The sequence below is a fragment of the Sinohyriopsis cumingii genome, unplaced genomic scaffold (genome assembly GCF_028554795.1).
Source record: "Sinohyriopsis cumingii isolate HCF-2022 unplaced genomic scaffold, ASM2855479v2 utg000873l, whole genome shotgun sequence".
NCBI classification, from domain to species: Eukaryota; Metazoa; Mollusca; class Bivalvia; order Unionida; family Unionidae; genus Sinohyriopsis; species Sinohyriopsis cumingii.
Genome location: NW_028315938.1, coordinates 1,965,792 through 1,981,692, shown reverse-complemented (window position 1 = coordinate 1,981,692; position 15,901 = coordinate 1,965,792). Strand labels below are relative to the sequence as shown.

At 32.5% G+C, this 15,901-nt stretch overlaps 1 protein-coding gene across 1 annotated transcript in view; it reads right to left on the bottom strand.

Moving 5' to 3' along the window:
- Window positions 1-15,901, bottom strand: part of LOC149773150 (uncharacterized) — a 108,214-nt gene that overhangs the window by 70,473 nt on the left and 21,840 nt on the right. Inside the window, exons 3-6 of the mRNA XM_089946719.1 lie at window positions 14,759-15,361; window positions 9,688-9,794; window positions 4,872-5,120; window positions 644-798 (exon numbers count right to left, since the gene is read on the bottom strand). Of these exons, the coding sequence (XP_089802845.1) occupies window positions 644-798; window positions 4,872-5,120; window positions 9,688-9,794; window positions 14,759-15,361 (1,114 nt within the window). The remainder of the gene's footprint in view (window positions 1-643; window positions 799-4,871; window positions 5,121-9,687; window positions 9,795-14,758; window positions 15,362-15,901) is intronic.

Genomic DNA, 15,901 nt, shown 5'->3' with positions numbered 1-15,901 from the left:
TATTATTACCGCTTTTGATGGGTATAGTGGCGAGTGACACCATTGCTGCTGGTTCGGTTAGTACAGAAAAAGTTTGAAAATATTATCTGATTTTGTTATCGCGAGCAAATCACGTTCAAGCAAGTCCATTTCATTTTACTGCTCTAAGTGGTACATTACAATCTTTGCACGATTAGTAAATGATACTCGGTGGCTATGGAGGATAAAGTACTTACCATGGCCGAGTTCGAGATAGCAATGATTGAAATAGAACGTCACGAACATATTTAAGGAACCGGGTGAACGTATTAATAGAACTTAATGGCAATCGTCCAAGTAGTTTAGGAGAAGCAACAATTAAAACACGTGGCAACGGACGGACCGGCGTTTAACATCACACCAACAATGGACACCTTACTATCCGATAACCTCCTCTTATTCATGACCATTTAAGATTAATAAAATATATATCGAATTGCCCCATTACACTTCCTAACTCGTGATTAGTCAGGTCAAAGAACTTGAAGGTTAATAAAATATATATCGAATTGCCCCATTACACTTCCTAACTCGTGATTAGTCAGGTCAAAGAACTTGAAGGTCATACACAACACCGATAAAATAATCAATGACCAAAAAAGCAAAAGGGCACTTTTGATTTTACCTAAAGTAGAGAATGTTGCCTGTCTCATGCTGGAACCTTAAGAACAAATCTAGCTGTGTAGCGGTCTTAATTGGAGCAGCTCCTTTCTGATTTAATTCCTCAACTAGACTCAGCAGAATAACCTGACATAAGAAAGAAATAATAGCCATATGACACTTGATCAAGTTTTATCTAATTGCTGACTGACACTTGTCTTAATTGCTAGGATTTACATTCTAAGAACTTTATCTTTCGATATGAGACTCTGAAATTAGTTTTCTTCTCTTACTGGTCAGTCAATTAAGATAAATCAGCATGTATCTGAAATATCTGTATAATGTGTTTGAGAAACATCCAAACGACAGCAAGTAAATTGTGAACAAACAACATTTATTTACTTATTTTTTACATGTACCAGAAAATTGGTCCTTTATATTACGGATATACTGCTGCTATAGAATCATCATAGACTATCCATCTATTATTCACTAGTTTCCTCTCAAAATAATTATTTATATTAATACTTTATTTCACAAATAATACTAAAGAATATCAACAAAGAAACAATATTTCATTCCACTCTTGAGTTTCTTTAAATAATACTTATTAATTACATTGAAAATGTAATCCATTTTTGTCAGACATTTAGGATAGAGCGATATGGTGAAAGTTTACTTATCAGGTTCTGATATTAGTTTTGGAGGATGACATTTATAAAAGTTAATTGTTACCGTTTCTATCATTCTTCTTTTTGTGGCCAAGAGTTGACATATTTTGTTTTTAAATGACTTGCAGACAGTTCACGAAACGTCATTGTTTATAATTTATATGATATAACATATTGATGTAATGTCTATAGGACAGATAGAAAGGCAATTTTTCAATAAAAGTTTTCGACAAGTCCTTGAGATATAATCCTTCATATCTTGTTTTATTGTGCTTTCCTGTTAGAGTTAACCAGACCTGAGAATCTTCGAGTTATACTTGATTTTGAAGTTTTTGAGATTTTAATTGATAAACAACAATTAAACAAAGTCCCACGATCTAAATGAGCTTACAAAATGCAACAATTGTGATCACCAAGTACTTAAATGAATACCTATTTCAGATGAAACTGCCAAGATCGCCATAAGTCACAAAGCTCTTGTTGTGTTTCCATGTCTATAAACTGTTTTAAACATCTACGATTGTTTTGATTTAATTTATTTTGTGGGTGCACATTTTCTTATTCTCTAAAAGAAAATCAAACTAAACAAAAACTGTATAATTCACCCGCCACTTACCTATAAGCCAGCATTATAGTTGCCGGAAATACCTAGAAACAGCAACCCCTCAAAAAAGCTCCAAAATGCACGTTTAAACCAAAATACGTATGAAGACTAATGCATTGCGATTTGTATTTAAGCAAATAATATAATCAAGCAACATAAATCTTAATTGAATTGATTTTGGTACAGACTATTTACCTTTTACTATTTTTATACTACCATTTTCGTTATTCGGTCACTTTTGAACGGATATTTATGGCATGCATGATGAATGATGAATACACAGAATAAAAAAAAGTATGTATCAAAGAACTAAACGTATTTGTTGACGTTTTATCTCGATTATTTTAATTAACAAATATGTGTTTTTCGGTTTCATCGCGTATTTCATATTTCTTGTAACTGCAGTGTACAGTAAGTACACATTGCATATCTTTGTTAATATCACTTACATCCTTCACATATCTACAATTATGCGATGCTAATTGTGCGTTTACCAAATCACAGTTTAACAGATAATATTTTGACCATATGTTCATTAATGTTTTTTTCTATTTTGTTTCACATGTGCAAGACTTACTCTTTTTATGGGAGGAAATGATCTCCCAAAAGTGTTGTAACTTATTGAAAACAAAACATGTTAAATTATTATTTATGAATATATTAGGCACAAATCATCACATGCACACATAATATTTATATAATATTTTAATGAATGAGTATAAATTTGGTTCAAATTTAACCAAGATTGACTCAAACATAATTGGTCCATTTTGCTTCTGTTTTTCGGCCAAACACAATATCATTGTTTCCAAGTATTGTTCATCCCATTAAACGTTATATCGCCATGTATGACATAATAATATCACAGGAGTTAGCGTAGCTGACTAAGCATATAATTCTATAGGGTCGATACAATCCAAAAATAGTATCACTGCATTTAATAATAAAACTATTTTAATGCATTACTTCTGAGACTTCTTTATTGTGTGGCTTGATATTTTATAGCCGGTTATTGAAGTGGTTTAAAACCAAGAAATGTTCGTATTCAAAGCACGGTAAAAGCGTCAATGTACAAGCAGTGACACCTTGATGTTAATTTTAAATGTTAAGAATACCAAACATTTGGTTAATCTTGTACTAGCACTAAATTTTAACGAATTATCTATGTAAGTTTTCAAAAGAGATGATATAATATTATTGCAATAATGAATAAACTGACCATAATAAACTAGAGTTGAAACTGGAGAGGTTATAAATAAGATGGTTATAAAAATTTTCTCACATGGAAGGCTTTGGTGGGCGCGATAAATTTATACATATTAGAAATAGGAAGAGATTATAAAAATGGAGGAAAATTATTGAATATATTTACTCATGCGTTCAACAAAGTATACTCATTTGTATTTCAAATTAAAAAATCATATTAATAGTCCCTTAATAATCACAGTTTTCATTGTCTTCGTTACATGTATATATATATATATATATATATATATATATATATATATATATATATATATATATATATATATATATATATATATATATATATATATATATATATAAAGTCTTACAAGAAAGATTGGTTTAAATCACAAAAGTTTTGTTTAATTATTTGGTGACGCTGTTACATCCACCAAGGTTTTATAAATGTCGTTCTTTAATTTGGACAGGTTTAGGGTAGTTAAATCATTGTTTTGTTACACCATCTACAATGTTTAGATGCATCATTACAAATAATAACGAAGAAATACTTTTATTTCATTCCAATATCTCTAACGGTCAACAAAAAACATAGCTGTTGTTAGTGTGGGATCTTTATATAAGAGATGAAACATGTATCAAAATAGTTATTCTTTGCGACAATTACTGGTCGTTTATAGTTGTACATCCAGAAGAATAAAACAAATAATACAGTGGTTATAATGTTCTAGACTGATGCGCAATTTCCTTAAAGTTATAAATCTGTGCCTGAGGTTTGTTACAAATATGTGTCAAACAATCAGAAAATTATATAATCAAGTTAAATGACTTTACCAAAACGAATCGCAAGTTTGCTGAAACTGTGCCAGCGGCTCCTTTATTTGGTAAGAGGTTTATTAATTTTTGAGCTATTTAATTTGTATCTTTTTTAAAATCATTTATCATACAGGTGTATATTTTCCTTAATATAAACCATATTAGGTATCAGATCTGCATGGATGCACAATCCCCAAATACCATCATGACATGTTTCTGTGTCAAATTTGATCGAAGTTTATTTACTTTATTTGAATATATTTTGTTCGCTTCTACAGCAAAGTTAGATAGGGTATCTTAGAAACTCAAAAGACCACTATGACAGGGCATTTTCTGACAATTTTGGGTGAAATATAAACTAGTCCAGACATTTGAAAAATGAATTGAAATTTACAAATGATAGTGGACGACACACTATGCGTAATGACAATGCAGAACAAAAGTTGGGGCATACATATTAAGTTAGCCTTGTTACCGTACTTACACTGGCAACAACTACTATGCATTTTAGAATTGCTGTTACATTATTTACATGCTAACGATGGGAAGCGAATCTACTTACGAACTAGATATCACACTAAACATGCTACGATAATCTTTTTTAAATTTCAGCCCAGATAAAGGTTGTTTTGAAGTCATATTCAAGTGATTACAATAGGTTCTCTTCGATTGGAAATTGTGAGACACTTGAGTACTCGTCGGCTTCGAAAAAGGCACTGTTAAATTAAATGCAAGAGTAACCGTAGGCGTAGTAAAGGATTTGATTTTATAACTGGTTAACTGAAAAAAATGATTTTGATGCCACGCGTCACTTGCTTTATGGGACATCATTAGATGGAGCAAATATTGTCTGTGATAAAATAATGTACTCTTCCGATTCAATTGGAAATCTAATGTACCTATCATGCACAAAATAGTATTATAATTATTTAAGTCCTGTAAGTTTCTTTTTCGTGTACCTTGGAGCCAGACGATTTTAGTTTCATGAGTGCTTCTTCCAAGGGAAGCCAGTTAGCAGGTACTTCTTCTCCCCAATATGCCTGTCCAGAAGCTAATTGGAAAATCCTTTCTTTGAGAGTCTTTAACTGAGGGTCAAATTGGGTGTTATCGATTGCAATAAACCTGTCCACGTGTTTTAAGGTTCGTTTATCCTTCAGAAGTCCTAAAATCTGTTCTCTATACTCGTTGATGACCTCTTGACGCTGCATCTAAAAGAAGAATGTGTTCCCGTCAGAAGATACCAGCTGTCTGAGAATTTACATATAGTAAAGATTGTAATGTAAATAAACTGAATCCACTTTGTATCAAGGATGGGAATACACAATTGGTTTTACAATTTCATCTTTTTTTTAACATTAGTCCAACTATTCTTAAAATGTATCATTTATTGGAGCATGCAAACCTCTTCAGCTTAAATTTATGGAAAATAACACGAAACGTAATTTTGAATTGGAGAAGTACTTGAAACAAATGGTATAATCTATTAATTACGTTTCTCTAAAATGTGTGTAAAATAACCTCAGACGTCCATGCAAATCAAAATCGTGAATGCCTTTAGTAGAACACCACACCCATATATTGAACGGTAATTATCCCTGTTTTCCATTAAACAGACGATTTTGAAACAGTATGTCCATACATATCCCTACTATGCAAATACGCATCTTTTACAATGTAATACTCAATTAAATTAAATACATGAAAGATGAGGCAATAATATACCTTTGAATATTAATCTTGCCAATAGGTTTCGAATTTACAGCTCTCCCGATTAGTTAAGGCTTGGCTGGGATGGGTGTATGGGTATTGTGGGGATTTTCCGTATTTCCCCCTCGTTTCAAAACACACAGTGCGTGAGATTATTCCGCTCTTTACTCCATTGATATATATATATATATATATATAATATATATATATATATATATATATATATATATATACAACGGACACACACACACTATATAATGTTAATATCTTTTGTAGAACATTTCATCTCACAATCAGTTGTATTCTTCAAGTAAATATCGTTGTGAATATGTACAATGGCTGCGAATAAATATTAACTGGTTTTAAACATGCCGAAGGAAATTTAACTGTTTATTTTCCGTCACTTAATATTATTTACATCTTTGATCTGGGAATTTTATTCATTGTTGTTATATTGATGCTAAACAGATATCGCTGATGTTTATGCCGATGACAATGATTCATTGTTCAAAGAACACAAGACTTCAGCACGTTAACGTTTAGGCTGATGATGACAATGATAACAATGATGTCGATATTGATAATAACAATAATAATAATAATATAATGGTAGATGATGTTTCACATACACAGCTATATTCATTTCTTCAAGGTCGAAGTCATGACAATAAAAAAAGCAATACCGTGGATAGAATCCTTGCCTGCATTATAATTTTTGGACCCTTGAATGTATTCTCGTAAAAAGTTATTGAGTTATATATACTAACTGAAGAGTGCATCATATACCAATGCCATGCTTGCTGCCGTAAGGTGAAACTCTCATCAAGAAAACAATACAAATTAGCTACATCTATCTATGTACGGGTGAAATGAATACATTTTTGTCTTGCATATAACTTGGTCTGCCAGTGTATCATACCTCAGCCTCAACGTCTTGTTCACAGCATGGCCTAAGTTAAATTAACTGTTCACTTCATTATTATGGTTTCACTTTTTAACCTCTACCAAATTGTAATTAAACCTTGTTCAGGTTCACATCTTATCATGCGATAGTCAATTCCAAAACGCAATGATTATGTCATTCTTTCAAAAAAGGTCAAATTGCCTGCCCATCTCACCCCGTAGGATGATTATAAGTTTCAAGGACACCTTTAATATTTGCAGTACCCAAAATGTAGAGCATTATGCAGTAATTATATGAAGATAGAAAATACTCTTTAAGTAGCAAGTTTCATATGTAACCTCGATGTCATATTTCTGTGTATAAATGAGGTTTGGGGAGAGTTTAATTAAGATTAGAAAATATGCATTTAATCGTCACGCTAAAATATCAAAGCTGTTTTTGTAATGTGTATCCATCATTAAAGAAGGTGAAAGACAGACATTAAGACAGATTGATAGAGATATAGAGACAAAGAAAGAGGCAGGTCTGTCCGTTTGTATGTAACGGCCAAGAGAATGATGCCTTCATTTTCATATGGTTGCACTTTAATTACACTTCTATTAATCCGTTATTCAAAACATGATTTAATAGATTTATAAGACGGCCAATTATATGCATTTTTAAAAGATTTGCATCTACAAAATTGAATATATAAAATATAGTGTACATGTTTCTTATCTGATGCTATTATATTATGTCTTAATGTGATTGCATATCTTCTCAGTTTGATAGCCGTGAACGCTGTCAATATTTCTCATCAGCAATGATATTACAAAATTTGATATACGGAATTTTTGATCATCAATCAATTAAGATAAATTACACTGTCAATGAGGAGAACAAGGAATGAAATGAAGCAGAGTATAACACATCTGCAATGTTTGGACCTACCTATGGACAATATCAATTTACATTTTATGGAAATATGAACATATCTAAAATGTGGATAAGTTCTACTTTTGTCTACTGATATACTCAGCGGTTAGTCCACTTGCGTTCCTATGTATCAGAAATAGACAAATAATTGCCATGATTTAATGTGTGGGGTGAAGGTTAGGGGGGCGTTTTGAGAATATTTATAAAAAAAAAACAATTCTGACCCGCCCCAAGAAACTTAAAAGTATTTATTTTCTGACACTTGCCTTAAAACAAAATAAAATATTAAAAGTAAATAACATTATCCATGTATAACAATATACATTCTGCAATGGAAAAAATCTTATATGAAGGCTCAACTAGGCAAATCGAGGAAGCATTTAGCTTTATTCAGGTTTAGATTAAAAGAAAGGTAGATTAAAAGACTTTAGTATTACGTGAGAAAACTAATACAGATAATTCAACACTTTAGCAATTGTTATCTAAATATAGACATATATGTTGGATGAAAACAACAGATTACAACAGAGGTTGCAGTAACTTTTAAAACATGGAATGTATGTGATTACATTCTTAGTCCAAGAATATTTTCAAAAGCCTTCACCGGCAAATTACAGTGATCAGATGATCCAATAAATTAAAAAGAACATTTCCCTCTGTTGAGCTACAAAGACAATAAAACCAGCCAGGAACCTGTTGTGACCAGACTATTGTAGCAGATGGGATGGAAAGCCTTCACATTCGTTTAGCTTGACAATACAAACGTTTTTGCAAAACGTGATCAAAATTGAGCCTGTTGAATGGTAGATAGCTCAGCCAATCAAATGCATGATTAACTAATTATTATGAATATATCTTTCTTATAATGAAATATGCTATAGATTGTGATAATTTTTATACCAATATTGAAACAATATGATCATACAGAATAAAGTGCTGGCAAGCTCGGCATATCCAGTATGAATCTTGGTAAAATATACAGCCCTATTTAGTGGTAGTAAGTTTGAACAAAGTTTATCGCAATCACATCAAAAGATAATTTCCAGAGTGAAAACAAGCACTTGTGAATTCGCCGCACGTTACCTTGTATAAAAGCACAGTCCTCGTTTAACCAAAAGCAGATACGCATTATGGCTTCCAGAGATGCAAAAAGCTCTGTCAATCAGTTTCAAAATTACCTATTTGATATGTATGAATCTTGCTCATTATTAAAACCGTTCAGGAATTTCATGGTATAATTGCAGATTTTAACCTTTATCAAAATAATTGATCCCTGATAGGTAACAAGAAAAACGAATCAGGGATAAAGTCAGCTAATTAAACTATTGGCATTGTATCCATTATCAACAAGTCCAAGGTATCAATATCATAAAAGCATATTCCAAGTTAATATTTCTAAGTATTCAGAAAGTGTGGCCTACAGAGTCGTAAAAAGGTCACCCAATCGAACTCAAAACCTCATTCGTATGTGTGAATCTCATTCAGTATCAAAAGCGTGTAGCTAAATCCGGTTCGGCTGAAATTGGATTACAAATATGGACTCCATATTGGTAAAACAATTCCTTGTGGAACATATGATAGACAACACTCGACACACTCAATGCTATTTCACAAGCATACTTGATACAATTGCTAAATAACATAACACCATCTCCTTACCTCATTATAAAAATATTTAAATATATATCATTAGTCTCCTCTGTGCAAGTTTTTAATACAGCGAATTTAATTCATCATTTAGCAGTAATGATTCTCCTCTTGAACTTAGTTACAGTTACCGTTGTTCCTCCCTGTGTGCTACTTTGGGTATGGTTCACAAAATCAATATAGTTTACATGGCCCGCTGGTAACTTTGAGGCAAATTGTTTGCGTCAAATAATCAAAAGATGAATATATCACAATGAAAACTGGCCCTTTCCTATGCAACAGTGGTACTATCCGATATTACGAAAAAGATTTTAAACTCCACATTTTGATATAAGTTATTTATTTGGTCTCATATAATAATCCTATATTTATTTCACAGGAAAACCTTTGCATTTCAGCACATTTGAGAAATTCTCATTTACACTATAATAAGCTGGTCAAATTTATTGTAAATCATACCGAGCATGTAATGTAACTTTTGATAAAAACTGAAATATATCAGTTCTATCACAGAAATGATTGAACATTTTTATACCGGCCAGATAGAACGCCTACATTTTCTAGTTTATATTAATGGTTGCCTGAACTCCATCTAAACATACCTCTGGAATCTGATCCACATGTGTTCCAACCAATATCACAGGAGGAATGCAGGCCTCAGCGGATGGCGCACATGAATGAATAGAGTTTAACCAAATTTCAACCAGGTCTGAAGAGAGAACATATACCTACTTTAAAATTAGTATGAGTATCATAGTAATCATGATTGATACTAGGTTAGCATTTAAGAAGAATTCACTCCTCCCTCAGAAAGTTCAGAGAGAAAGGTGTGAATATACAAGGATACATGTTTTTATTTAAGACAAAAATATATGATATGATCGTCAAGCCAGGATTCTTTCTGTAAAGTTTACTCAAATTGTACTCAGTGGGTATTGAGAAATTTCATGTAAAAACATTTTCTTTCTTATTATGCCTACCTTCTTGCAGCTATATTTGATACTGGTTATATATCATTATAACAAAACTGATAGATCGCCATCCCCTGAATCTCTCTGTCATGTATGGTCAAATTTTATTAATTGGCTCTGAGGGAGAATTCATTGAATGTCTCTAATATTGTTATTAACAACGGTTTTTCTATTTTAGTAACAAATATATCCAATAGTATAATAGAGCCATATGCAAGACTAGAGTCTCATGAAATAATGTCATGAACTGCAAGATTTCCGTTGTTTTGTTCAACTACTGAGCGTTCATTCCTGCATCACGGCGACCATTTTGAATGTAAACTTAGCACCATTTTTGTGAGGACCGATTAAACACCATAATTGGTACCAATAAAATGTGGATATGATCATCCAACAACCCCAAAATGCAATTCGCTCTTTCCCTACTACCATAATGGATATATTGGAGGTTAAATAATTACAGATTATATTTAAGCCAGTATTCTGTCCTGCTAATTGAAATGCATATTCTTCGGTATTATAAATGCTTTCATTAAATATATATGTTTTCTATAGTTGAACTAGCTTTCGATTTCCTCCGTACAGTCCGCCGAATCCAGTCTCCACATTCTTAGGTAGGCAAGCCTGAAATGGACGCTTTAAGAAGCGTTGGCTACTCTCACCTGGTTTAGTCCGGTAGTCGAAGAGGTTTGCAGCTTCTTTGAACAACAGATGAGAACTGGATTGATGTGGGGAAGAAAGGCTGACAAGCTGCCACTGAAGAGGCACGACAATTCTCCCATCAGAGACGATGCCCCTCCAATACACTACCGTATACTATTATTCCCATGCAATGATATCTAAATAGCCTCACACAAGTACAATGTTGTGTTTCTGGAGCGTAAATCACCGTGCAAAGCTAAATGTAACGATGATGAGCCAATCAAAAACCTGACTCAAATTTTATGAAAACAATATTGTCTGATAGCAGATCTTTCTATTAAAGGTTAGTATGATAACAGTATATCTTCTGGTTATTTATGGTAACTGAAAACTTTATCCTAATGATTGTATGATAATTCTGTAATATATTTTTCTGGATGATGTCTTACTACCAAAAGTCCATTAGGGAGTTATTTAATAATAGCATGTCTTGCATCTGTTGTCTACTAAGAACATATTTATGATTATATTTATCATGAGGCTAATAGTAGGTCCTATGTCCTTTTCAAAATACCATTATTTGATCATTCCGCTGTACGATAGTTTCTTATACCATGTTCTCCTCAATATATCACAGTTGGGTAGATATTCAGCTGCACCAGCAAGAGGGTATAATCAGGGAGGGTTGTAATTATAATTTTAGAAAGCAAATTAAGATTTCAATCTGTGATACTCATAATATAATAGAAAAATAAGGTTATAAAAATTGCAACAACTGTTTTGTTCTTGAACTTGCAGTGAATACTGGCACAATAAGAGTATTTAGGCAAATATTTTCTGAACTTAATAAACTTTCAAATGCAAATCTATAGTTCTGTTAAAATGCTCACTGCCAATATTAGCTAAAATAGATGTTTGGGCCCTAAACCGTAGAAGCTGAAACTAGACAATAAAGTACACAACGTGATGTGTTGCGACTCTATGGATTTAAAAGAAGTACCTGGTTTTCTAATATGCAAACATGTGTTCATTTTCCTGCAATACAAAATACAAATTTATGCAGAACTTATTGTGGACTAAATTACAAATAACCATAACTATTCTTAACCGAAGTAGACATGTGTACAATTAATAATAACACAAAACCACAAACTAAAATGGTTGACATTCATTAACTAAGTGTTATTCTTTCTACGCAAAATAAATGGCACAAGTCGGGAACACATTTAATTTCAATGGTTTGGACTTATGTCAGTTATAATATATATATATATATATATATATATATATATATATATATATATATATATATATATATATATATATATATATATATATATATCCCTTACATTAGAAATAGCATGTCATTTAAAGTGTTGGTATAAAGCTGTTTGATTTACCAATAATACTGGCATACCAAATTGTGATCCACAAGTGACTCAATAATACGCATATATTACATTGTCGCGACCGTGTGCAGCTGATTCTAGATCAGTGATCAATTTCCACACATCAGTCATTAGTGACGACGACATTTATTAACAATCTCCGTTGTCTAAATGAGTTTAATATGATACACAATTTCATCGCAATCCTTTCTGCTTTCTGTTCCACCTCCCCTCTCATGCATAACTTCGTAATGATATGTGTGCTTTTTCCTTGGGATTTATCTACAGTGCTTATCAATGATACAACTTTGCAAACCATGTCGATATTATACGGTAAATTTCTCGGTTACGTGGTACACATACATATTTGTTTTGTTGTTGTTGTTTCTTAAACATATAATAATGCTCTGAAAGTCGATTATTATGAATTAAATATGAAAACGTCCCCCCCCCGTCTGTACCATCGTAGCAAGATACGGGCTAAAATCTGTGAAATGACGAGCATAGAGGATTTTCGTTTGTTTCAATCCACGATGTCACTTGACTTATGAATGATGGTAAAAGTTAAGACACACCGACCAAAAGGTAAGAAAGAGAAAGAGTGAGAGAGACTTTTAAAGTCAAACCGACCAGAGGGAGAAAGAGAGTTTATCGTCGGTAGTAATGTTACTGAAACAGAATAATGACTTAGATCAAATGTAAATATATTATTTATATGTTATTTACATCTTGCTGGTTAGTCGTTTTGCTTAGTTACAATTCCACATTACTTTCCATGTCTCGGTACGTCAATGGCTAAGGGTTCATGTGATTGACGTAGTTAACCGAGTGTTTGTAGTGCTCTACTTTCATCATTAAAATCATCTTTCATGTTTAAATGTGTATTATATTGATTTAATCTCTGTTAAGACAAATATAACCTAAAATAATAAACCAATCAACTTATCAATATGCAAAGGTGATTGTGAATAGTCAAAAATGGCATATAAATACATTTTGTAGCGGACACACTCGGGGATGTGAGTTCATTCACTTGGTTATTACACAGCTGCCTTTAGTAAATCTTAACTCCGTTCAAAAGGGCAAATATATGTATTTGTATGTGATATAAATAAAATATATGTACAGTATATACGCTGCATTAATGATATACCACTAGTTCTATACATTTTTCATTAAAATGAAAATCATGAAAGTCACATTTCCTTTTAATGAAAAATGTATAAATCTCGTGATATATCACTGGTACGGTGTACATACAATATATATATATATATATATATATATATATATATATATATATATATATATATATATATATATATATATATATATATATATATATATATATATATATATATATATATATATATATATATATATATATATTCCAAACATGAAAACATCATGATGCTCCCATTTAGACTCATCTAGAATTGTGATGATACGATGTTTAGTGATATTGGTTGAGACAGTCTCAGGGTCCATAAAATGTCAAGTAACCAGATGCAGTGGTAACCATTAATATGGACATGCCTCTCTTGTTAGAAACCTCGATGAATATTTACCACGTTGGTGCTAAATTCCGACTAAATACATTCTTCATGTAAATCTTGCTCATGATGAAAATTTTCTAACGTACTGTTGATAAAGTCACCAGAAGTTTGAAAACTCGGCGAGACTGATGTAATATTGCCTATTTAATATGGGAGGTTCCAATAATACAGCTGTGACATCGAAACCAAAATTGAGAACCGAGTATTTGGTGGTTGTGTAAAATACATACTTCTGGGTTCTAATGTGTTATTCCTCGTGTATTTTTATTGCAATTTATTTTATTTCTCTCGTCTACCTAACTTTAAAATTGTGTTCCTTTTGTTTTTTATGATAGTAATAATAGCAGAAAATCTCCGGTAATCTGTATAAATTGAATTGACCAATTCAAAAGGCGCAACATGCGAGTATTGTTCATTATCAAGATGCCTCGTTAATAGTTGAGACAATCTAGAAGAAAATAATTACAGTTAAGAAGGAATACCTATCAATTGCTAAAATTAGTTGCGGGTCTTACAGTATTACCTAGAAATGCGTTTTTTAAACCTAACATCCGGTTTTCCTTTACATAGATTTGAGAAAATAGCAGAGGCACGTAAAAGGGTATCGTAATCCTTTATTCAAATGGACATAATGCAGTGTACCTTGATAACTTTTACTTGTTTGTAGTTGTGTTGTTTTAACTTATATGTAATTTGTAACTGAAGCCAGTTTGTAATTACGTAGCCTGGCATAATTGATTATTTGGGGCTTAATATTCCTTTCTTTTAAATTCGGACTTTCAGAGAAACTTATTTAATTTGACTTGTATGGTATATCCTTTCGTTTTCTGCCGAATATTCACCATTTTTACTGGGCCATGGGTGACCCAGTGATTTAATGGGCTTGCCATTATACATCACTCACTAATTTCACCTCTGCTCGAGTCTCAACTCGACCTCCTTGGGCATGTGAGATAAATTACCAGTAGTTTCCAATGGCTCACTGGTTCTTCCCAAGTTAGAGTGGTCTAACCCGAACATAACTCGACCCAATATTTGGAGCCCATTATGCCCTGAAAAATGGCACTAAACTCCCCTAATTCAGCCCCTCTCCAGAGCTAAACATGACATACTTACCGTAAACCTTACACTGTTTGATCCCATCTAGATCAAGAAAGCAGTTATCGTCTTTTATTAGATCCGTGATCTGCTGATTAAGATCTATGACCAAGATATATACTGCACGACTCGTCAAGAAAGTCTGATGAGTAGAGTAGAAAACACACTGGCCTGCAAAGTCCCACATTGACAATGCTGCGTTTTCCTGCATACTCTTCTTTATTTGGTATGAGTTCCTTTTGATTGATTGAAGTATTTCCATTACCACATCCTCCCTTGTATCACTATTACTGGGCTTTACTGCATTCACTGAAATGCCGACATTACTCATATTTTGACCTAAATGCAAAATATATCTCTTATCCTCCTCAACAATAGACTCGTGAAACTGCTGTATTGAAGAGCTCGTATTCGGCGTTTCGACTGATGACTTGCTCTGCACCGGTTGACTAATAAATTGTGGAATAACAGTATCAGCACTTTGTTCTGTCTCATGTTCGCGTTTGGCAGAAATGTCACCAATCCTGTTCTGGCCGTCTTGTTTGCCACTTGCTTCCTGTTTTCGAACATGTTCATTGAAAATCTTTACAAATCGTTTAAGTCTATCGTATTGTTCTGCATCTGAAAGGTCATAAACCAAATAAACTTAATATTTATATTTTAAAGAGCAATTAACGGAAAGTACTCTATGAAAGCAAACTTAAAGACGTTTGTACATGGGGCACGGAGATCCTACAAACATTTAATAGATACGAAAATGTACTCTAACATTTTATAATACATTAACTATGGCCTAAATATAAGGGTATTGGAACCTATGATAATGCACTACAAATACAAAATGTTTGGCTATTTGTAAAGTAATTTTACCTCTTGCATCAATTCAACTATCTCTCCATTGATATGCAAATATCTCTTACATTATCTATAAGGATCCGCTTTCCCCCATTTTCTGTTTCTAATGCTGCAACACTCAAATGTGTAAATAGCTTAGTTTCGTTTAATGGATGTAAATGTATATAGAATTTGTCAAGTTGTAATCCGATACGCATTTGGCTGTATTTGACGCAGGAACTACAATTTGTAATTAGAGGATATATATCCATATTTTGAAACAACTGTTTCGTCCGATGTTCACATGAAAGTTAGCATTACTGGGAA